This window comes from Buteo buteo, chromosome 23, assembly GCF_964188355.1.
Source record: "Buteo buteo chromosome 23, bButBut1.hap1.1, whole genome shotgun sequence".
Lineage (NCBI taxonomy): Eukaryota > Metazoa > Chordata > Aves > Accipitriformes > Accipitridae > Buteo > Buteo buteo.
Window position 1 is genome coordinate 18,542,736 of NC_134193.1, and position 25,115 is coordinate 18,567,850.

At 40.2% G+C, this 25,115-nt stretch overlaps 1 protein-coding gene across 9 annotated transcripts in view; it reads right to left on the reverse strand.

Annotated features, from left to right (window-relative positions):
- Positions 1 to 25,115, reverse strand: part of SETX (senataxin) — a 40,302-nt gene that overhangs the window by 4,948 nt on the left and 10,239 nt on the right. For 6 of the 9 annotated variants that reach the window (XR_012654114.1, XR_012654115.1, XM_075055459.1 and 3 more), the window contains 16 exons: positions 19,856 to 24,415; positions 18,891 to 18,990; positions 17,618 to 17,794; positions 16,732 to 16,961; positions 16,023 to 16,190; positions 15,331 to 15,487; positions 14,401 to 14,502; positions 13,801 to 13,916; positions 12,418 to 12,489; positions 11,328 to 11,477; positions 10,692 to 10,799; positions 9,640 to 9,827; positions 4,795 to 4,887; positions 4,024 to 4,188; positions 3,452 to 3,550; positions 951 to 1,038 (listed from right to left, as the gene is read on the reverse strand). Coding sequence is in view for 6 of the 9 variants with exons in the window: in XM_075055459.1 (XP_074911560.1) it covers positions 951 to 1,038; positions 3,452 to 3,550; positions 4,024 to 4,188; positions 4,795 to 4,887; positions 9,640 to 9,827; positions 10,692 to 10,799; positions 11,328 to 11,477; positions 12,418 to 12,489; positions 13,801 to 13,916; positions 14,401 to 14,502; positions 15,331 to 15,487; positions 16,023 to 16,190; positions 16,732 to 16,961; positions 17,618 to 17,794; positions 18,891 to 18,990; positions 19,856 to 24,415 (6,573 nt within the window). In the remaining 3 variants the exon portion in view is untranslated. Of the gene's footprint in view, positions 1 to 29; positions 124 to 950; positions 1,039 to 3,451; positions 3,551 to 4,023; positions 4,189 to 4,794; positions 4,888 to 5,330; positions 8,403 to 9,639; positions 9,828 to 10,691; positions 10,800 to 11,327; positions 11,478 to 12,417; positions 12,490 to 13,800; positions 13,917 to 14,400; positions 14,503 to 15,330; positions 15,488 to 16,022; positions 16,191 to 16,731; positions 16,962 to 17,617; positions 17,795 to 18,890; positions 18,991 to 19,855; positions 24,416 to 25,115 lie in introns of those variants that run through there. The other 3 variants (XR_012654116.1, XM_075055461.1, XM_075055465.1) reach the window with 3 other exon arrangements.

Below are 25,115 nucleotides of genomic sequence, written 5' to 3' on the forward strand. Positions count from 1 at the left end.
AAGATGCACAACCCCTTTAATCAAGGTACCTGACACAACTGTCATGGAAACCACTGTTATGTTCCTTCTGGAATGGAAGAATCTTATGTTTCACTTGCAAAACAGCAATAGGCACTCTGGCTGCTGTAACACAGGGAAGGTACTTTCAACCATCAGTGAGCTACTACTTAAAATGACAATTTCTATATTTATGAAGACCAGAAGAGTTCTCATACAGAGAGTGAAACAGGAACATGGCTTTAATGCCCTCTAGTGGTGTAGCTAACACCCCCCCACCCTTCGAAAAAGAATAAAAATCAAAGAGTGTAAGATATTAACCCTATTCAGGAGCACTCCCTACACATTCAGTGGGCCTTTATAGTCCCCCAATTATGTAGTTCTGTTTCAGAAACACTCGTTTCAAAGAGTAGAAGCAAAGAGTATCCTCAGAAACCATATGACTACACAAAGTAGCGTCAAAACCAATAATCTGAAGATCAGGCAAACGTTTTAGGGTGGTTTCATTTTTTAAAATAATTTTCCTTGCTCACGTATCCAGTGACAACTGCAATAGTTGGAGGAACAGTAAGGTTCAAGCAGGAAAGTAGCCCTGCCATTATCCTATCTTTACCAGTAGAGAGAAGATTTTTTACAACCCCCCACCACTGAATTGTAAAGGACAGAGTTACAATTTAGTTACTGAACACATGGTGAGAGTAATTTCTAACTTTCCTTCTTGGAAGCAAGAAAAACAGTTTGGGGGGATTTTTTAAAAGCTTTTCTGTCAGTTACAGCCAAAGCTTTCAAAGACAACCCTTCAGAAGCCTGGGCTGTACTAATTTAACAATATACTAGAAAAAGGGGCCCCTTTCATAGACTGGAGCAGTCTGAGGATGGTTTTCACTTTCCCAACCCTGACTTGACCTAAAAGGGTGGGTCACAGAAGATCATTTGATTAATGCTGTACCTACCATGAGCGTTTTCAGTCTTCCAAGGATAAAGAGGCTGAATCTGGCTCGGGTAATTGTAACGTTCAGACGCTGAAGACTCGCCAGAAACCTAGGTGACAAAACAAAAATAAGTTCCTAAACTACTTCTTCCATGAGGTTTAAGTGTTATGAGAAAAAGAGGTAATATTCAATTTCAGTGAAATGAAGATAACAGAAGCAGTTACAAAGGCGGCAGCAGTTCATGACCCATTCCCAGATTCCACTGCAGCAGCCCTGCCTTACGTGAAGGGCTCTGCAATTGTGTTTTCTTTCTTTCACCACTCTGAGTCCTTGCAGGGAATTCCAGTTCTTTCCAGCTCTTGCTGTTAATGTTTCCTTTCTTAGAGCAAATCCCCTCTTAATGCCAACCACTGCTTCCTTAAGTGTTCGTCAAAGTACAGAAGACATCAACCTCACTTCACCTATCAAGACTTTAAGCTTCTTTTTGACTTGAACTGAAATAGATTAATAATATTTGGCATGATTAATGGGAAAATTTTCTACTGAAATACTGAACACTGGACACGAATATTTTATTTTAAAGGTGACCTGCACTAGAAGCACATGAAGGAAGACTTTTGCTTTGTCATGCTTCAAGAGCGAAAAGTATATTCCTGCAGAAGAAAGTCTGTTTTTGTGGGATCACAAACCAAGGTACTGAAACCTAAACAAATGCTTAGTGTATCCTTAAAGGTTGATTTCTGTTAGGGCTTATTTACCAAAACTCAAAAAAAAGGTTTGTGAAACATATCAACTACTTCTTCTCTAATGAAAAAGCTCCCAAAATGCACAGCTTACTCTATACTAACAAAATTTGCAATACAAAGTCAAGTCCTTCTACAACTTAGTTTGAGCAGGTCCAATATCGGTGCTTGATACTGTGGTCATGGCACTGAGACCTGCTCTTCAGCAAATTCACAACCCCTGCAGTAAAGACTGCAAAAGCCCCAGAGCCACCCCAGAAAATTTGGGCAGTGCAGGAAAAGAGAGGCAGGAAGCAGACCAGGGGAGTGGATCCAGCAGCACAGATATTATAGTTCTTTAGGTCTTGGGGGGCAGGGGTGGAGCGGGGGAAGGGATCTGGAAAGACTACTAAATATTCCTAACAGCTTTTAAAACTGAAAGACGACAACATTATTTTCTCAGGAAAGGGTAAAAAAAAAAAAATCCATTGTCATTTCTTGGAGCTTTCTCCTCCCTTTGCAAGTTACTTTCAGAGTAAATTTAATGCTGGACTAGCAACCTTGGAGACCAAAATACTTTCCTCAACTACAAGATCATAGGTAAGGGTGATGCAAACTTTCCCATCACACCTTGCCAATGACACCTGACCCTGAAACTCAGATGTCCAAGACATCAGTATGTACAGCTTCTAAGGCATTGCACTGCCAAAGCTTTAGTAGATAAAGCTTCAGCACAGTAAGATGGAAAGTTTTCTTCCAAAAGAACAGATAGAGGTTAAATCCCATGTCAGCCAAAAGAACTGGCAGGTTCTAGCTGCCTTCAGTTTCCAAACTCAATCAACCAGATTAAGAAGTCTCCAAAAAGCATTATTGTTGTTTACTATAGGATTTGGATTCTTCCTCCTCCCAAAGTACCACAGATCAGCACAACTAAAAGCCCTTTATCTAGCAATTAGAAGATTAATATCAGAGAAACATAAGTAGCTTAGTGAAATCTGGTATGCAGAAACAAAGATTTTTGTTTGTTTATGCAAACAAACTTCCCATAGTTTACCTTAAAATGAACTATAATAAAGCATACCATTTTTTAAACTAACATGATCCCTAAGTTACAGAAACAAATCAACAAATGCTGTAGCGGGTAAACAGCACACCCTGTATCTAGTTCCTTCTGTTTCAGACAGGAAAAACCCATACAAAATTATCAAATCTGCAATCTTGAATCAAGACTTCCTACAAATCTCCTCCTAACTCGAGACAAGCACATTCATCTACAAATCAAAGATCTAGCTCACTGGCATCACATTCACAGCAACATATGTAACTATTTAACAATACTTTTACAGACCAAATGCTGTATTAATAGGATAGTGACAGTCACAGAAAATGGATTTCATTTTAAGAGAGCAGCATTCAGAAAGTCACAATATATACCAAAAGCTACAAGACAAATAACTGCTGCAGTACTAATGCAAAGAGCCAAGTTCCCAAGACCAATCCTGCCAAACCAAAACAGTGACAGGATAAGGCAGCCGTGCAAATTCATCAGCATGCAACAGAGAACACAATACTTAGTTCCACATCCCTTTTGTTCAGAGATCTCAAACCAGTAACATTAATTCATGCATTCAGATACCTTTTAATTTGCTGGTTGTAGTGACTTGTTCTCTCAGCAAGTCTAAACAAGTTTAAGAACCTCTGCAATTCCTAAACTTTCTTACCAGTCATATTAAAAATCTAACGACCATATCTAGAGTGTCATCAGAAATGGGACTTGCAAGTCACTGAAGAGAAACATACCCAATTGACCCTTTAGTGCTGTTTGCCCGGACGCATGTCACTATGATGCAGTCTTTCTCTCGTCCCTGGAATGCATCCACTGTGTCCACTTCTCCTGGGCTGTTGAAGAAAGAATTAGCAAGCCATTAAATTATGTTAGTTGAATTTTTAACCAACACACTGACGCAAATAGCCTAAACACTATCCTTAATGATCATCTGTCAAAACAACCCAGGGTAAATTTCTGCTTCAGTGTATGAACCTAAAGCTAAATTTACTTTTCTGGGGCCAGCATCATTACTGAAAAGCTGTTCAGGTCCATGCAGCTTAAAATTTTAGGTTTTCTTTTAAACCAGCTTTATTCAGAATAGCAATATAATCAAAGCACATATACAAGTAATAACTAAGAAATGGTACAAAGAGGCCATGCCTGTTTTAAGCGAAAGGCTTGCATGTCCCCTTTAAAGGCATGGCTAAGTACAGATTTTAGTAGCACAGAAAAAAGTTTGAGTTTTTGCCATTATTTTAAGAGGATAAACAAAGGACTACCATGCAAGAGCCAAGTCCCATTTGAAAACTCATGGTTTCTTCACCTGTTATTCCTAAACACTCTGTCCAGTTGTTCTTGAATTTTCTTTTTCTGTGCGCTGTAAGGGGTAATTATTCCAATGCGACGAAGACCCAGATCCTTCCTTTTTTCTTTAATTGTTCTAATTAATTCCACCACCAGCTTCACTTCCTGAGGATTACTAAAAGAGCTGAACAAGACAGAATGGAAACAATATGGAAATACGTTTGACAGCTCTTTCACATTCAATGCTTCAGCCCAATTTGTAGGGGACTGCAAGTCAAAGTCCTGTCTCGAACTTTTGCAGCCTCCTTCACATAAAGGCTCAAATAACTTTGCAAGCAGGCCCTGACGAGGGGCTAACAACAATGAGAAGGGTTAGCAGTGAAAGGCTGCACTTCGCATTCCCTTAGAACTACATAGCTTTGCTTTCCTTACAGAATAGGCAAAGGTGAGGACTGAGCCTGCCACCTTCTGGCATTACCTCAGCATACAGCTGTAAAAGCAAAGTCACTGATAAAAATCAGGAGTTCGGAAACGGTTACTAGAAGTAGCACGGATTGTAGGCATTCACTGGCATCTAACAGACACTCAAACCAGGACAAAAAACAGTTTCAGATTAAAACACACCAAAAGCATTTAACAACTGCTTTTCTGTAAAATTAAATCAAGTTGAAATTGCAGTTCCAGCTACTTAATGCATATTGGGAACAATATAGCAGAGAAGACAACTCTTCTGCAGGTAATTAATTCTCATGGAAATCTAAAATTTGGCTGAGCAGAATACAGGACTTACTCATTCTCTCGCTCCTCATGACCATCTCCTACATCAAAAATAAGGTAGGGCTGGAATGGCCACTCTGAAGAACATCTGTTTTCTTCTGTTGTTCTGTAAGTAACATTTTTATCACTAGGTAACTATACAGGAATTCTAAGAATTGATACTTCATTTGTTATCAAATACAAGCAACTTTCAGCTTTTTTTCCAGCATCCTTAATTTTCACTGCTACCTGCATATACTGAGGCCTCAAAATGAAGTCTAAGCAGTAAGTATGCTCAATTTTAAGTGATTTAGTTAACTTACTGTCATGGTTTAAGCCCAACTGGCAACTAAGCACCACACAGCTTACTTGCTCACTCTTCCCCCCGCCCCAGTGAGATGGGGAAGAGAATCAGAAGAAAAAGTAAAACTTTGTGGGTTGAGATAAGGACAGTTTAATAGGACAACACAAGGAAAGAAGAAACAATACTACTAATAAAAGTATATATAAAGCAAGTGATCCACAAAGCAATTGCTCACCACCTGGAACCTGATGCTCAGTCCCTTCCCAAGCCGCAACCCCTCCTCGCCCCAGCCAGCTCCTCCAGTTACATACTCAGCATGACATCATATAGTATCAAATATTCCCTTGGCTAGTTTGGGTCAGCTGTCCTGGCTGTGCCCCCTCCCACCTTCTTGTGAAAATTAACTCTATCCCAGCCAAACCCAGGACACTATCCACCCCCTATTCTATACCATCTATGCCATGCCCAGATCCTAGACTTTCCAATCGTCTACCACCACTTTTCCTGTCTTTTGAGATATACACACACACACAGAGATATCATTCCCTTTGTCTGTTGGCCATCCCTCTAATGTGTCCGTTGAGTTCATTTAATCTATGACTTTGTGGCTCCATCTGTCATAATGCTCTTTTTAGGGCAGGAGAGACGGTGTGTGGTGTTGGATTATTGCATGCTGCATCTGGAACTTGCAGCTGGTCTATTTGGCACGGCCCATGCCCACAATCTGTGGGTTGAAGATGTCGATGTTGAAGTTGCCGGGCACCAGTGCTGAAGCCAGTCCAAGTTCCATCACCACTGCACTTTGCTCAGTTTCATTAAAATCCATCCTTCAGTGATTTGGGTGATTCTTACTGTAATACCATTGATATGGCATATAGCAACTGTAGTAGTGATGACATACAACAACAGGGTTTATTTAGCAATTAACATCATACAATTTAATTCACTAGCTATTCTCACCTAAAATCAAATCCCCTTGAGGTATATATTGAAATTCCCCGTCCTTCCACATCACCCACGAAGTACACCCAGGTCCTTGAGCAAAAGCAATCTTGCAGATGGGTTTGCCTTTGCCTGAGGCAGGACTAACCCAGACTGTCTTCCCTAACATATTCTTCATGTGCACCATGGAGACTTTATCCCCTTCTACAGTATGTGGAAGTTTTGATTGGGCAGGGCCAGCTCAACTGGTAGATCCTCTAGTGTTAACTAACCAGGTGGCTTTTGCTAAATGTGTATCTCGATGTTTGAAGGTCCCACCCCCCATCGTTCTCAGTGTAGTTTTTAGCAGTCCACTATATCGTTCGATTTTCCGGGAAGGTGATGGACGATAGGGGATGTGATATACCCACTCAAAGCCATGCTCTTTGGCCCAGGTGTCTATGAGGTTGTTTTGGAACTGAGTCCTGCTGTCCGAGTCAATTCTTTCTGTGGTGCCATGTCACCGTAAGACTTGTTTTTCAAGGCCCAGGATAGCATTCTGTGCGGTGGCATGGGGCACAGGATATGCTTCCAGCCAGCCGGTGGTTGCTTCCACCATTGTAAGCACATGGTGCTTGCCTTGGCAAGTTTGTGGGAGCATGATATAATCAATCTGCCAGGCTTCCCCATATTTATATTTCAGCCATTGCTGTCCATACAACAGGGGCTTTAACTGCTTGGCTTGCTCAATTGCCCCATGTTTCACATTCGTGGAAAACCTGTGCAATAGTATCCATGGTCAAGTCCACCCCTCGATCACGAGCCCATCTATATGTTGCATCTCCTCCCTGATGGCCTGAGGTGTCATGGGCCCACTGAGCTACAAATAATTCACCCCTATGTTGCCAGTCCAGATCCACCTGAGCCACCTCAATCTTAGCAGCCTGATCCACCTGCTGGTTGTTTTGATGTTCTTCAATGGCCTAACTCTTAGGTACATGGGCATCTACGTGACATACTTTTACAACCAGCTTCTCTGGCCGGGCAGCAGTACATTGCCACAATAAAGCAGCCCAGATGGGTTTGCCTCTGCACTGCCAGTTGCTCTGCTTCCATTGCTGCAACCACCCCCATGGGGCATTTTCCGCCATCCGTGAGTCAGTATAGAGATAGAACACTGGCCATTTTTCTTGACCAGCAATGTCTAAATCCAGCTGGATAGCTTTCACCTCTGCAAACTGGCTCGATTCACCGTCTCCTTCAGCAGTTTCTGCGACTTGTCGTATAGGACTCCATACAGCAGCCTTCCACTTCCGATGCTTTCCCACAATGCAACAAGACCCATCAATGAACAGGGCATACTTCTCACTTTCTGGCAGTTTATTATACAGTGGGGCCTCTTCAGCACGTGTCACCTCCTCCTCTGGTGATATTCCAAAATCTTTGCCTTCTAGCCAGTCCATGATCAATTCCAAAATTCCTGGGCAACTGGGATTTCGTATTCGAGCCCATTGTGTGATCAGTGCGACCCACTTACACCATGTGGCATCAGTTGCACAACATGTAGAGGAGACCCTCCCTTTGAATATCCAGCCCAGCACTGGCAGTCAGGGTGCCAGGAGGAGCTGTGCTTCAGTATCAACCACTTCTGAGGCAGCTCAAACTATCCTTCATATGCTGCCAGTGTCTCTTTTTCAGTTGGAGTATAATGGGCCTTGGATCCTCTGTATCACGAACTCCAAAACCCCAGGGGTCAGCCTTGGATCTCCCCGGGTGCCTTCTGCCAGAGACTCCAGGTGGGGCAATTCTCCCTGGCTGCAGTGTAGAGCACATTTTATCTTTTTGTCCTACCTTGACTGGCCCAAAGGCTACTGCATGAACAATCTCCCATTTAATCTGTTCAAGGGCTTATCGTTGTTCAGGGCCCCATTTGAAGTTGTTTTTCTTCCAGGTCACTTGATAGAGAGAGCTTACAATCAGACTGTCATTTGGAACATGCAGTCTCCAAAAACGCACAACACCTAAGAAAGCTTGTGTTTCCTTTTTGCTAGTCATCAGAGACATAGCTGCTATTTTGTTGATCACATCCATTGGGATCTGACAACACCCATCTTGCCATTTTATTCCTAAAAACTGGATCTCCTGTGCAGATCCCTTGACGTTACTTCTTTTTATGGCAAAACCAGCCTTCAGAAGGATTTGAACTATTTTCTTCCCTTTCTCAAAAACTTCTTCTGCTGTGTCACCCCATACAACGATGTCAGTGTACTGCAGGTGTTCCAGAGCTTCACCCTGTTCCAGTGCAGTCTTGATCAGTCCATGGCAAATGGTAGGGCTGCATTTCCACCCCTGGGGCTGTCAATTCCAGGTGTACTGGACACCCCTCCTAGCGAAAGCAAACTGTGGCCAGCAGTCTGCTGCCAAAGGGATTGAGAAAAACACATTAGCGATATCAACTGTGGTGTACCACTTGGCTGCCTTTGACTCCAGTTTGTATTGAAGTTCTAGCTTATCCAGTACGGCAGCACTCAGTGGTGGCATGACTTCATTCAGGCCACAATAGTCTACTGTTAGTCTCCATTCTCCACTAGATTTTCACACTGGCCATATGGGACTATTAAAGGGTGAGCAAGTCTTGCTGATCACCCCTTGGCTCTCTAGTCGATGAATCAGCTTATGGATGGGAATCCAAGTCTTGATTTGTACAATTACCAATAAATTCCAAGAGCGGGCGCCCAAGGTATGGGAATGACAACAATGCCGCATAGAAATACCAGCTTAACCTCATGACTAGTGATGTAATCATAAGTCAACATTACACAGTACAGCAAAATGATAGTCCTGATCCCTCTCCCACAGGTGATAAACATCACCACAGGGAATACATAGTGCCTATAAGAACTTACGTAACACCACCACATGAAAAAATAAACCAACATTGTGACCAGCGACTATTTAACTAATATAAGAAATGCATATAACAAATCTGTTTTAACATGCTCTGGTCAGATCTGTCACTACCTCAACCCTTCATGCCCCATGCTGGGTGCCAAAAACGACTGTCATGGTTTAAGCCCAGCTGGCAACTGAGCACCACGCAGCCGCTCGCTCACTCCCTGCCCTGCCCTGGTGGGATGGGAAGGAGAATCAGAAGAAAAAGGTAAAGCCTCATGGGTTGAGATAAGGACAGTTTAATAGGACAACACAAGGAAAGAAGAAACAATAATAACAATTATACTAATTAAAAAATATGTAAAACGAGTGATGCACAATGCAATTGCTCACCAGCCAGAACCTGATGCTCAGCCACTTCCCAAGCTACAACCCCTCCTCCCTCCAGCCAGCTCCCCCAGTTATATACTGAGCATGACGTCATATGGTATCGAACAACCCCTTGGCTAGTTTGCGTCAGCTGCCCCGGCTGTGCCCCCTCCCAGCTTCTTGTAAAAATTACCCCAGCCAAACCCAGGACACTTACATATCACAGCCAGCACTAACAAGAGACAGAATGCAAGTTTTCTTCCATTAAGCATCTTTCCCCCTCCCCTCCCTGCTCCCATCCTCAATAATTTTTAGACTCAAAAGAATATCCTGACATGAAAAGGTTTCTTTGAAATACCTCCTGCTCAGAAAGGAGAACAGAGAGCTACTCACTTGTCAGTCTTTAGACTCCTGCCATAAACATAATTGGATGGGAAGAGGCAGATGTCAGGGTGCATCCTGTACTGCACAGTCAGCTGCACAACTGGCAGACTTCGTAAAACATTCTTCTGCACTTGCTCCTCCAGGTGTCTGTGCAGACGTGCCATCAAGGACTGATCGTAGCCATATTCCTGAGCTTTCTGCCAGTGGGAAAACATGAGATTGACTTCTGGGGAATTAGGTCCCAAATCACCAACAGGAATTTGCTTTTTGGACTTAAAACTACTTGGTGTTTTCTTCTAAACTTCTAAATCACTGACAAAATGACAACTACTTGCACTTCAATTTTCTATTTGTGTTAGTCTTATTATTTCAGTAAAGATCACCTGCCTGTATCTGAATTTTTGCCAGTGTAGTCTTTAGCAAGACAACTTTCCACAACATAGTAAAATTTTAAAAACATCAACAGTAATGAAAAGCAAGATCTTCCAGGTGGGATCTCGTTAAACAAGCACACAGCCTCCAGGTAATTTACCCTTCTAGAGAAGCCAGTTTTAAAACAGTCCTCCTTACTGCTGGATACAAGAAAGTGCTCCTATATGTTCATCCTTAGAACACGTCTGTAGGGTGAAGAAGTCCCCATACAAAGAGGTAGTCTTCATCCTCCATTCCTTAAGGAACGTGACACTGACTGAAGCTCACATAATGAAGTAACAGAGCCTGCCACAAGACAACATCTAACAAACCAAGTGCTGAGCTGCACTGAAGTTTGTATTGCCATAGTTATTCTTAATGGTGCATGAAATCAGTTCCAAGCTACACCAAGAAAGTCTACAGAGGTTGCACTCGCACATCTGTGTTAGCTTTATGCACACATATGAAGGCAATATTGATACAGCCTCCGCATAACAGACCCCAAATTTGCAGGGCAAAAGTTATTATCTGAAAGACACCCTGATCTGACATTGAAGTGTCTTTTTTTTCCTTTTATACATTTCCTATAAATACTGTTCTGATATTATATCCACTATATAGCATGAAAAAAATGCAGTTGGAACACTTACTACTGATTTTACAGTAGGAGGGAGCTGTCTGGGATCTCCAACAAGGACAAGTTTATTACAGCGATGGATCAGTGGAATCAGTGTTTCAACCTCACAGGACTGCCCTGCCTTTTGTATATGCAAACAGGACAAAAAAATGGAAGTTGTAAGCAAAGGAGTGGAGGGAAGTATGTTAAATTTCCTGTAACAGAGACAGAATAACTCAAATGCTTTTCAAGTCTTCTAAAAAAAAAAAATTTAAAACAAGAGAGAAAAAGAAGGATTTTTCCCTAATAAACAACTCCAAACAGATTTTTCTTTTATTATTAAATATGCAGAGCTCTCCAAACAGACACAAATATAACCCAACCATCTGGAAATCTCTAAAGCAAGAGCCACACTTTAGCCATGATTTTTAAGTAAAAGCTGTCTGCCATTAAAGCACCAAACAAGTCAGAAAAAGCAGCAATGAAAAGTTATTTTTTCTTCTCATGGCTCTACATAGCAGGACAGGCTGATTACCAGTTAAAAGGTGGGGATGGGGCACTCAACCCACAATATATTACATGAGCAGCCAAAAATCACAAGTAGCCTAAGCAGAGAACAAGGCAGACCTTAGAAGTGGAACATGCTGTAGTTCTAAATAGCTTTACTGACCTCATCCACAATGACACAGCTGAAAGGATCAAGGCCTTGCCGCAAAAAAGCGGATTCCAGCAGACTTCCTCCACTTGTGCTCAGCGTGCAGCAGATTATGTCGGACTCCAAGATGATATCTGCCTGTACTTTCTGCGAGTGCCTCCGAACCTTCAAGTAGAACAGGACACCATGTCTCCTCTTCTCTTTTAGCTTTCTTGAACAACCCTAGAGCAATTTCTAACTGCCTGGACAATTCTAACTGCCAAACACATCATGCATAATGCATCACCCCAATGAAACTATCTCCATTATTACAAATAAAAGTCGCAAGTTGACTTAACTGAAGTGTTACTTTAAATTATAGATCAATGCCATTGAGATGGCAAACTGGAAAGAAGTATTCCATTATCTCTACACCTATGCAATCTAGACACACTAACCATAACCAAAGTTTAGTTTGCCATCACATTTCTAACTCCAAGCCTCCATGACCATTAAGGGTTAGCAAATATTCATTAAAGATGAACCTTCATTCATCTCACGGTTTGTGCTACTCAGCCTTAATTACTGGTTTTGCTATCAGTGCCTATTTCCACTTTCAGATCTATCTATCTCCACGCACAAAAAAATTCTTCCAGCTGTTGCTTTACTTAGAAACATTTAAAAGTACCTAAATTCCCATAGGACTCTAAGGGGCATGACAGTGGTGATGAAGATACATCCTAGAACATAGGGACAAGCACATTTCTATTACCTTCTTTGCCAAATATGCCACATTTCATTTAAAATTCACCCTTAACTCCAAGGGTGAATACTTCCACCCATTGGTTGTTGGTTTTTTTTTTGTTGGGGGGGGGGGGGGGGGGGGGGGAAGTGTTGTTGGTTTTGGTTTTTTTTCCCCACCCAGTATGCAGCCAGAGTACACCTGGATTTCACACCAGGCTGTCCACAATTTACTCAGCTTATAAGCTTTATCTACTTACCTTCTACTTTAGAAATATTCCCAGCCACATCAAAACCAAAGCTCCACCACAATTAAAGGATACCAAGTATATAAATACATTAGCTGAGGTTTATTAAAAGAGCTGCCTTTAAGAGAAATTCCTACCTCCTTTAGTTGAGAAGCAAGCTGTTGTCTCTCCTTTGAAAGTCTGCCAATTTCATCATCTAACATTTGACTCTAGATGGGGTGGAGAAAAAATAAAGAGAAACCACATATCAGGAATAATTAACACCACACATTTCCCATATACCTTTTCTCCTCCCATATCCTAATTCATTTCCTAAACATTTAGATTTGTTCAGACTGTCTTTTAATATAAAATGTGTCTTGAAGAAGCTCATCAGTTTCTTTGAAAGTCATCACCATATTTAGACCTTGCAACACACAGTACTACATCTTCCATTTCTGTGTAACTGGGAAAACTGTTTACCATTAGAAAGCTGTAATTTGAGCACAAATGCCAAATTTTTAGACAAAAAACTGGAAAACTTCCAAGTGCAACACATATCCCAAAATCTCAGATCACAAGGTATCTTACTATTTCCAGTTAAACAAAAACAGAGCTTTGAAGTATACAATCAAATTAAATCATTAAGATTTATAAATACGGTTACAGTAAAAACTGGTGACAGAACCAAATGAAGAGTACTGAACACCAGAGCAAGAAGTGGCATGATCAACCAGTTAAAAACACCAGTATAAATAAATTAAAAAATTCCTGATGTAAAGTTCTTCATTCCCTTTCACAGTGCTAACCAATGTTTCCATTCGTTGAAGGAGGTGGTGAAGAGACAGTTACTGCTCAGAGACAGAATCATAGAATCATTTAGGTTGGAAAAGACCTTTAAGATCATCAAGTCCAACCATCAACCACGCCCACTAAACCATGTCTTGAAGTGCCTTGTCTACACGTTTTTTGAATACCTCCAGGGATGGTGACACCACCACTTCCCTGGGCAGCCTGTTCCAATGCCTGACAACCCTTTCAGTAAAGAAGTTTTTCCTAATATCCAATCTAAACCTCCCCTGGTGCAAATTGAGGCCACTTCCTCTTGTCCTATCACCAGTTACTTGATAGAAGAGACCAGTACCCACTTCACTACAACCTCCTTTCAGGTAGTTGTAGAGAGTGATAAGGTCTCCCCTCAGCCTCCTTTTGTCCAGACTAAACAACCCCAGTTCCCTCAGCCGCTCCTCGTAAGACTTGTGCTCCAGGCCCTTCACCAGCTTTGTTGCCCTTCTCTGGACACACTCCAGCACATTGATGTCTTTCCTGTAGTGAGGGGCCCAAAAGTGAACACAGTACTCAAGGTGCAGCCTTACCAATGCCAAGTACAAGGGGACAATCACTTCCCTGCTCCTGCTGGCCACACTACTTCTGATACAGGCCAGGAATAGAGATGACATTAAAAGGTAGAGTTCTTTACTCTTTGGATTCAGTTATGAACACAAAAAAGACAAATAGAATTAAAAATAGTATTATCTTACCACCTCCCTCTTCTCACATCTGTACATGGCACGCTGACGAGACAGCATGTCCAGCTTTTGATCCAGAGCTGTTTTTTTCTTCTGAATATCCTGGTCACAGTCAGCTGGCTTTCGTTCTACAATAAAACAAAGGAAAATGTACAGGAGGAATAGAAAAACGATGTTACAATAACACTTGCTCTCAGTCACGTGCCTTAAGTTATTAAGAATAACTGGATAAACACATTTTTTGTTGCATTTTCCCTTTTTCTGTTGAAGTCTTATCTTGTAAGACAAAGATAATGAGACTTGGTTCCAACTGTAGCTCTCAAATGCTGCATAGCCACATTGCTGGCTTTAACATGCATTTATTATAATTTTTTCAAAAAAAACCCAGCAAACAAGAAGTCATCTTGCTTATTTCTTTGCTTTTGCTTAGATTTTAGGCCATATGTAAGCTGACACTTTCCCATTAAGAGTGAGAAAAACAATGCTTTATGAAGCACTGTTGCAGAAAAACCTTTTACCAGATCTTCCTTCTTAAAGGACACATAGTCCCAAGTGTAAAACACCATCAAGCTCTTAAAGACTGAAGAAAAGTCTGATTTGCATGTTACTTACTCATTCTATGTTCAACTTGCTTATCCAGGCTAAATCCCCGGACTTCACTGTTGATTGCTTTTTCAGCACCAAGTCGCACTAATTTGATATCACCACAGTTTCCTGTTTACAAAATCAGAGTCAAAATATTTTTACATTGCTCCAATCACCTCTGCACTTTGGTACAAGAGAAAGAAAAAATTTAAACACCATGGATATCTGCTTTTCAGGTGTTTGCAACAATTTACTTGTACTTATCCAACAAAAAAATTCAGTAATTCCAAACTCAAAAAAAAAAAAAATGTTGCCTGTGTTTTAGGAGCAGCCAACAGTTAAGAACATTATTTTGAATTAACAGAACCACCCCTTATTCTCAGGCTTCTTTATCTAAAACTTACAGAATTCTTAAGTTAGAAAATTACTGAGTACCGTCAGTAATGCAGTTGGCAAGTCAATACCAAACTGACATTTGGTTACAATGTGGATTTTTTTTCCCCACCACAGACTAGATGTTTTGTTCAGAATTCATCTACTTTGTGTTAGTCACAAACTAGGAGGAGAAAAAAAAGTGAGAGGCTCTGACAAGACAAAATTTTCATGAGTCTGTTTAGCATGATCAGCAAAGTCCAGTTTCATTCAAAATCAAGGGAATAGTCTTGTGTTCAAATCTTTAAGTACTTATAAGCTGGTGAACTGAAACTAACACCATGAGGGAAGGGCCAATGTCTCTATAAAGATAAAAGTGCAATTTATTTAAAAAAAACCCCATAATACACCTTTTAGAAAAGCACATTAAAATTAACAACATTATGAGGATGTACCAGTCATGTTCTGCAAGAGAAAAAAGCTGCTTACAGTAGCATATAAGTATTATATGTGATCAACTGTTCCAGTTTCTCCTTTAGGTTTTGTCTATTTAACATATAAACAGAATTTTAAAATAAACCATACCCAAAGGCTCCTGTCTGTTTTGGCATTTTTCCTTAAATGCAACGATGATCTTTTTCATGAGTTCATCAACAGCAGCATTTGATGGTGCACAAACTAGAAAACGGTTTGGCTTGATCTTGGAATTTGTTTTTTGAGTTGTCTTCTCCTTCCTAATGTTCTGTAGATTAATTAACAATAAACCAAAACAGGCTCTTTAGATTGTTTTCATTTGCAATTTAAAAGCCAGGCTGTACACTCATCTTAATCCACATGCAGAGTATGGGGACTATTGGACTTGAATATCTCTTAAGGTATGTCTTACATTGAGTAGCAACCAACAAGTCAAATGTATTAATACTGTTTGCTTAAGTTCCCTTCAACAATGATGTACTTGATGAATCTACTGGTTGCTAACATGAAAATCTTTAAATGGGACAGGCCAAATAATATTTTGATGTATGAAAGAATGTTAAGGTTTTTTTTATGTAATAAGTGTTTTGTTGATTTTACTTTTTAAGTTCTGTAACATCAGTGTTTTCCCAGATGACCAAAAGGTATTATTTCCACCTTTACACCCTATGCAGTACAGATTTAAGTCAGCTTAATGAATTACACCCCCAGTAATTACGAATACTATATTTCCATTTAGTTTAAGCTATCATTGACTTCCATTGGGAAACCAAGCACATGGCAATTACATCACATTCACCTACTTCTCTCAAAACACGAGACAGAAGTCCAACAATAGTTTTTGATTTCCCTGTTCCAGGTGGACCGTGGATGAGGCAGATCTTGGGAAGCCCTGGATGTTGCTTTACCATGGCATAAGCTGTCTCAATGGCTCTCTTTTGATCTTCATTGTATTCGTTCATATCTGATGCCTGAAGGAACAGGCAGGGGAAAAAAAAAATAACGACTGACTTACTGTTGATCAAACCTTCCACGTTCATTTTACGTATTTTCAGAATGTCCATTCCCCCCCCCCACCAGCTACGACTCAAAAACTTGAAGGGCATCGAAGCTTTGGACTCTAGGTTTGCTCTAGAGTCACACCCAATCCTGACTCAAAAGCTGTAACAAAGGTTTCATTTATTCTACTCTATTTTGCATTACCTTTCCCATACTATGCCTTATTTCCTGAACACACACCTCTCCAGTAAGGAAAAGAAACTGAAAGCTGCTTAAACTGCACTACTAGTACCTATGTCAACACAGCAGAAACACCTGAGCAAACTCAGACTCCTTTCCATCCACCCAGTCAACCAACTCTGAAAAGCACAGTGCCTCAGTGCCTTTGAAAACTTGCCTGTTTGCACTTAGTCATCTCAAAAAACCAGCATGCAAAAACAGTTTTGCAAAATTCATGAGATCCAAATGCCCACTTTGTCATCCCTAACTATCATTTCTAGCTGCAGAACTTACAGCACTTTCTGAAGCTATGGGCAAATCTCTGGGACAGAAGTCATTGTAACTTGGATTTATGATGGGTTTAGCCAGGGGACTCCTGCTCAATAGTAGTAGGCCCTTGAATGTTCGGTCTGTGGTCACCAGGGATCCAACCACCACACACTTCACTTGCTTATTTATGAAGAATGACAAATTGCCTCGAGTTTTCACAGAAAGATGACAGACGGTATGCTGCTCCTTTTGTCCTGGGGCAGGGGAGGGAGGAAAAAAAACCCCACAAGTTATTAATTCAAAGAATATCCAAATTGTTAACTGAAAGATATTCAAACAGGTCACTCAAAGAATTCACCAGAACCAGGTGCTGCCTTCTATTAGGGAGCCAACAACTAATTATTGCAAAAAACCCGAACACCACCACCACCCCAAAAAAACCATACCCAAACAAACCCCAATGCTCTGTAAAACAATTCAGATCACTGTTTTAATCAGGCAGCATTAATCCTGATACTTGGTAATCCTGTAATTCACAACTTCAGTTCCAGAAGATAGTGAAAATTCTAGTCAGTGAGACCACTGAAGTTCATGACACTTCCTATCTCGCAGCAATGCACTCCTAAAGATGTATACAGAGTACTTATTCATCATTAGTGTCTGTTCTTACAAAAAGCATTAACATCTGTATTGAAGGAAGTCCCTAGAAAAATGCATGGAAAGCAGGTCTGCAGCTTCAATTCCTGGCTTTTTATGAAGTTTCTAGCATGGAACAGACATACTACAGTGGAAAAACAATCCCATTTCCTCTGGGGTAAGTGGTGTATTACAACTATCAACAGCCAGCTATGAAAAAGCATTTTATGGTACCAAGAAGAATCCCACTTTTATTTCAACCCCATTTACTTACTAGTTAAACAGCCAGATGCACGAGAAAATCGTGTCACAAGACCAACGTGATTCACTATATGGTTCTCCATCTCACTTTCTTCCCTAAAGGTGTCTTTTTTCTTTTGGACGACCAAAAAGATTAAGTCATCCTCCTTTGGATGAAGCTGCCTTGCCAAATCACTTTCTTGAAAATGAGCTACTCAAAATACATTTTAAAATTAGAACATTAAAAGGAAAATGGTTACAACTACTTTCTGTCTATAGAAGTACTACCATTAACATATTGCATATACTTCAGTAATACCCATCTGTTAACTTCTAAAGCTATTAAAAGCTATAGCAAAAGACTATGAAGAGTTTTAACTCCATCTTGCATTCTTAAGCCTGAACATAGCACTGTATAAAAATAGAGCAAGTCAAGGACTATTTTATTTACCAAAAGAAGCTGAAACAAAATTCCAAATGAGATGGAAAGTATTCCAACAGCACTCAAATAACTTTTTGTACTGAACACTTAAGGCACAAATTCCCTGCAAAATACATACTTCTGTTAGATGCATTCTGTAAAAGAGCAAATTCCAAGATCTTTTCTGCATTTAAAGTAAATAAAAAAAAATTCAACCTGTAAGTACTGACTCATTATAAGGCAGTTGTTGTGGTTTAACCCCAGCCAGCAACTAAGCACCACGCAGCCATTCGCTCACTTCTCCCCCAACCAGTGGGAAGGGGGAGAGAATCAGGAAAAAAAAGTAAAACTCATGGGTTGAGATAAAGACAGTTTAATAGGACAGAAAGGAGAAAATAATAATGGCAATAATAATAATAAAAGAATTGGAATATACAAAAACAAGTGATGCACAATGCAGCTCATCACCACTCACTGACCGATGCCCAGTTAGTTCCCAAGCAACAATCCGCTCCCCACGGCCAATTCCCCCCAGTTTATATACTGGGCATGATGTCACATGGCATTGAATACCACATTGGCCAGTTTGGGTCAGCTGTCCTGGCTGTGGCCCCTCTCAACTTCTTGTGCCCCTCCAGCCTTCTCACTGGCTGGGCACGAGAACCTGAAAAATCCCTGCCTTAGTCTAAACAATAGTTAGCAACAACTGAAAACATCAGTGTTATCAACATTCTTCTCACACTAAATCCAAGACATAACACTATACCAGCTACTAGAAAGAAAATTAACTCTATCCCAGCCAAAACCAGGACAGCGGTCTACTTGAAAATTAGAAGAGGGTTTTATTTAAAAAAAACAAACAAACAAACAAAAAAAAAACCCTTACCTGTAAAATCTGCTGTATTCAAGTCAACACAGAAGTTCTGTAAGCAGAAGTAGTAACTCTTCTCTCTCACTCTCTGATTTTCTATCCACTCTTGTGCCAGCTACATGTTGGAAAGTAAAAGCTAAATAAAAATACTTTGAAGGATTTAGCGTATCAGAAGAATAGCTTATCATGAATCAAAGGGCAAACATGCTACGCAGAAATAAAAGAAAGCTAGCAGACTGTCAAGTACAAGACATCGAAGAGCCTTACCTGTTCCTTTTTTTAACATACACATACACATTACATATAAACACACAGACCAAACGAAAGCACTTCCTCCCCACCCATCCCCCATTTAACGTACTTTCTTACAAAGCTCTTCAAAACAAATGAGGGTTCCCCCAATTGCATTTTCACCTTAAAATACCAGTATTATCCTGGTATTGATTTCATTTTCTACCTTATTTCTATGAGAGAAATGATGCAATGACTGAACTTGAAAGCATACAGACTTTAATTGAAGGAACGCTGCGTTTTCTCACTATTAAACTATTAAAGGTAAGCTGTTTGGAAAAAACACTTCTCAGATTAACCTACCCTCTCACATAAGTTCTCAATATAAATCAAAACATTACGTTCTTATCCTCTTTTTACAGACGCTGTCATTTAAAGACCTCAGCTTCTTAAAGATTTCTGTTCTAAGCTTTATACGCTATAAAAACGAACCACCTTCTTTCTTCCTCCTTTTGCAGGCTATTGTGGACGTGCACCCAGAAAAAAAAAAGCTTCACTGAGATGAATAACACTGACAGTCCCCAATCTTAAACATAACTGTCTAGATTATTTCCCCAAAATCATTCCCCTATTCAGAGCTTATCTGAATATTTCCCAAAGGTAAACAGAGAACATAAAACAGTTTTTAAACAGTTGGCAAAGTTTACTAGGGTTTATGAAAACAAACCAAGAGGCAGATAGCTACTTACTGTTTCAAAGGCATTTAGCATCATCAAGGGGAAAAATGTATTAAAATAGTCATTGTATCCCTGAAATTGGACAGGAACAGAGCCTGCTACAGACTGCAGGAGATCACTTGGAGGTCCGAACTGGCTGGAGTTTGCAAACATTTCGTAAGTCCACTGTAGGACTTCATTAACAAAAATCCTACGATCACGCTGCTGAGCGCCAAGAAAGGAAGAATAATACGCTTCTTGGGCAGGCCTTCTGGAAATATTTGAAGCATTGTCGTTCTGTCTATTTTGTGACTGGAGAATGTTATTAGAAACACAGGGTTGAGGTACATTACTGAAACTTGGAGACTTGCGTGTTTGATTTCCTATTGGTACAGCCTTTGCATTTGGTGGCCTGACCACCGGTTTCGCTGTATTCACTTTGCTTTTTGAAGCTGGCGGTAGCTTAACATCTTCTAGATCCTTGGTGAAGGCTGCATTCCGTGAAGAACTTGCTGAGCTGAAAGTTTTGGTAGTGGAAGGCTTTCTTGTTTTAGAAGACAGTGGGAGAGAAGGTTTAGCAAACAAGTGATCTGCTTCTGAGCTGGTGGCTGAATGCTTACTACAGTACTCTGCTGGTTTTTCCACTTTTTCCATACAGTCTTTGTATTTACATTTCACAACAGTCGAGGATTCATTCTCCTGAAGGTTTTCAGCAGTGTCAATTTCCTCTGTTTTTTCGCTACCTCTAGCAGTATCTTGAACACTTTCCTCCTCAGAACATAATTCCATATCCACAGGATCTAACTGAGTTAAAAATAAACCATCATCATCTTCACTGTTTTCATTTCGTTTACACCCATTTTCTCTTGAAGTTGTCTTCTCACACTCAGGCTGGACAACACAACCTCTTCCCGAAGGTTCATCTTTATCATCTCCAACAAGTGCAGTGGAAGAGAGACTTGAATCCATAGGTACAGGAGGAACCATCATACTGTTATCCTCTGATTTTCTGTTTGAGTCTGAAGAACCAGGCATTTTAGAGACACAGGTGGCCTCCTCCACAGAGAGGCTTTCAAATTTTATCTCACTAGGAGAGGGACAAAGAGTCTCCTCCCTTTTTTTCTCTCTTTGGTTTTCAACCAATCTTTCAAGAGATATCAGTTCAAAACTTTTAGGCTTTTGTTTCATAGATCTTGCATCCACTTTGCTAACTTTTTTGTTTCTGTTCTCAGAACTTCCTGCAGGATTTTTCACTCTGACACTTTTCTGGGGCCTTGTCTGCCTAAAAAACTGAAGGTCTTGGCAGGCTAGCAATTTTTTATTATGCTTTACAGACAAACTCTGAGGAGCAATTAGTTTAATCTTCTGTTTCTGTACAACTCCAACTCTCCCTGCAGCTTTACCATGGCTGCGCAATTGAGTTATGCTCTCTAAAGAGCGCTGGGATAACTCAAACGCTTTGCGGGGTGCCTTTTTCAGACCAAGTTTTTCTACAGTTGATGCTGGTGCAGGACACTGTCGAACTTTCCTCGGAGGAACCACAGCAGGCATTGACCTGCCAGGTTGAGAATTTTTTGATGTATTTTGAAGTAGTTTTTTATTTTGTGCTGTTTTAAGAAGAGGAGGTTTTTTAGGACTTCTTTGAATAGTTCTTGCTACCTTAGATTTTGCTGTGTTCTTCCGTGGGCTTACGCTATTTTTCTTAAGGGCCAACTTTGAAGCTAACGAGATGTTAGATGTAGATGGTCTGGGTTCAGTCAATCTTGAGTCCAGGGTGAAGTCTTTAGCAACAGCGCTTTTGTCCGCAAAATTCTCCAGTTGATCTTTTGCATCTCCCTTACTAATAGATTCTTGCAATGTTGAATTAGTTACTTCTTTTGTATTATCAGCTTCTTTCTCCTGAGAAATATTTTCTACCTGTTTTTCTATCAAATTTGCTTCTTCTTCCATGGCATCATCGCTTACATAATCCAGATCGTAACCCCATTCATTTGTGTGATCATTCAGCAAGTCATCTGAATTACTACTATCAACCGATGCTGAAACACGATCTTGTTTATACTCTTGAGTTGCTTCCGTACTATACGCTTGAGTATCTTGCCAAACTGAAAAGACATCAAATTCTGTTTCAAATTCAAAGTACTGAGACTCACAGTCTTCCAGTGACAAGTGACAGCTTGGAGTCTTTGATTCTGTTTTGCTATCACTATCAGAAATGCAGCTGGAAGTTGAAGGCTGCTTTTCAGGACACACATTTTCATTTGGTTTTTTTGTTTCCTCCTTGTCAGCCACACCTTTTTCTTCATCAGAAGAGTCTGAAATTATAATGACTTGATTGTCAAGGCAATCTGCACCACAGGGAGACCTGGTACTTTGGCCATCATCATTAGAAGATCTTACAGCACCTTTCACTTTCCTTTTAATATCACATACATTATGATGTATGGAGCTTCCTTGGCCTGAATCAAAGGGAAAATTGACACTTTTGGCATACGCAGCTAAAGATAATTTACCAAGTTCTCTATCAACCTGGGAGTCTGTTAAAGTATCATCTTCAGAAACCATCTTTGCAAAATCCTCCTCCTTCTTCCCCATTGAATTGTTTTCTCTCTTGAAATACTCTGAAAATTCAAACAACCTATCACTTGATTCACACTTCACTGACAGTGGCCTGATCTGAGAAGCAGGGTTGGACATATCCCTCTTGTTTTCAGAGGTAGATGGAACACGACCATTTGCTGAAGCTTTATCCATACAAAATTTCTTTGAAATTTGACCTTTAGAGTCATATTTAGCCAAGTTATTTAAATGAGGCTGTTCCCGGTCTGAAGTTTGCATGTCAGCATCTTTCTTGAACACAGATTTCAACAATGAACCTGATTTTTCTTCAGTGGATACTTTTTTCAGCAAGGTGTCTCTAATCCCTGAAAGCAAAATACCATCATCTTCATTTTCCTGCATACCAGGTTCATTTTTAGAGGAGCTAGAGCAATCTAGTGGTGTTTCTTTTGATACCTGCTTAGTTGGAACCAGTCTGGATTGAAAAGCACTGTTGACACTTTTCTCCTGTGTACTTTCACAACTCCTTGAAGATGGAGTACCAACAGAGATTTCATTTTCACGCACAGTATTCACTCCCCAATGTTTATGACAATCTTTGCTTGTACACAGATAGCCAGTGCAAAACTTAGGTCGCTCTACCTCTGCTTTTGAAGCGCTTGCTGCTAAACTGCATTTTTTCAAGTTACGTGTCTTCACTAGCTGTGATACTTTTGAGGGCCATTCAGTTTTCTGTACCATGTTTTTCAAATTCATGAGTCTATGCACATCTACTTTAAACTTTGAAGAGGAACTGGGAGACATACTGCTTTCTTTTACATCTGAGCTGTAAACATGTTCTGGAGAACCAATATAAGTTTGAGCAGCCAGATGCATTATTGTTCCTGGTCCTGCTTCACATTTGTTTTCCAACTCTCCGCCTCTTCTGGAATCTGAATACTGGGCATCTGGATTAAAGCACTGATTATCCGTATCACATTTCCCTGCCACAAGATCATTGTTCCTATTTCCCTGAACTTTCTCAGATACTTTTTCTGCCAAAGGGTTCTGTGGGCAAACATATTCCTGAGTTGTCAAATCATTATGTTCCTTTTTAATATTCACCAAGAGGCCTTCTGTGGATGTCCAAGATCTTGAATTTTTAGATGCATCTCTACATTCCTCTTCCCAGGCACTCTTTCTTCTAGGGAGAAGGTTCTCTTGACAATCTTCACCTCCACCTTCCTTCAATATGACAGCAAATGGTGAACAAAGGTCATCTCTGCCATGTGCACTCTTCTCTTGCTTTATAGAAATGGCAGGCAAAGTTGTGGAGTTTGCATTGTTTCCTACAGGTGCAGAGGTATTCAATGCTCTGTCCTTTATACTTCTTATAACTTGCTTTAAACACATTTGTAATTCCTGGGTTTCCTGGATGTTCAGCTGCCAACCTAAAGATAGATTTCCTCGCAGAAGAAGATTGAGTTTGTCTAGGTATTGCTTGCAAAGAGCATGCTGCCCAATTTGATAGCCTTCTCTAAGAAGGCTGCGTATCAACTGCACACAGGAGTGCTGCACATAGTTAGAAGCTTGTAAAGATACTGCTGATGAACCTCTCACATAGTGTCCAGATGCTTTTTCAGTGCACCGTGTAAATGCTATAGCTGGAAGCTTAGCACATCTCACCACTGCTTCCACCCATTCTTGGGAGCTAATCCACAGCAAATGCAGGCACTTTTTATTTCTGTGTAGTTCAATAATCGACACCAAGATCAGGAGAAAAAATTCAGAGATTTTGTCACACTGCTGGATTCTTTCATTGAGAATATGTTTGATTTCCGAGCAGAGGTAGTGAATGACCTCTACTATATATGCTACACCCAAGTCCTTGAGATCCATAAGCGACTGAACAAAAGGGATGAACCACAGAAATGTACTGTCATGGACACGCATATCTCTGCCAATATCAGACTGAAGCACATTAGCCAGTGTTTGCATATCTTCATACATGTTGGGGCAGTAGTCTGGACAAATGGCAGTCTTCCATCCAGTATCCTGAAAATAAATTCACCACACCATCCTCATTACTTACATCTGCTCAGTTTAATCTGCCAGGGTTTTTTTTTCTAGCCATAAAGGTTTCTTTCTTTCAAATATATGTTCATCAAATGGTAACATCTCTTATATCCTAACATAAGTCAAAATCTAAACTGCAAGAAACTGCAAAAAATAAAGATCAAACTAACACACATATAAGGAACTAATTTCCTAACATGTAACCTATAAGTCTAAAGTAGTATTTCCTTTAAAAATCATTGTGAAACCCTCCAAAGATGATATTATGCTGACACAATTTAACTTCAGATAATCAAATATACATTTAAAGCCATTAAAAGACATTTCACAAATTCAACGGACCAACATCAAGAGAAGAACACCTTCACAAATGTTTACTCTGCTTTATAACAAGAAAAAAATAGGGCCATTTTAGAGCAAAGTCTAACATTTGAAAGTATATCAAAGCATACCTCATTACTCCAAACTCAATATATTGGTTTAGAATACTGAGAAACAGAAAGTAAAATACAAGAACATAATTGGCAACTTTAAAAAAAAAAAAACAAACTTAATTTAGAGTCTTCATTGAGGTACCAATGTTTGTTTCAACACTGATATGAATTCTTGGGCTTTAATACCATCTCTGCCTAATTCACAAACACATTCTTCTTTCTCTTACAACCTGAAAGCACCAGCT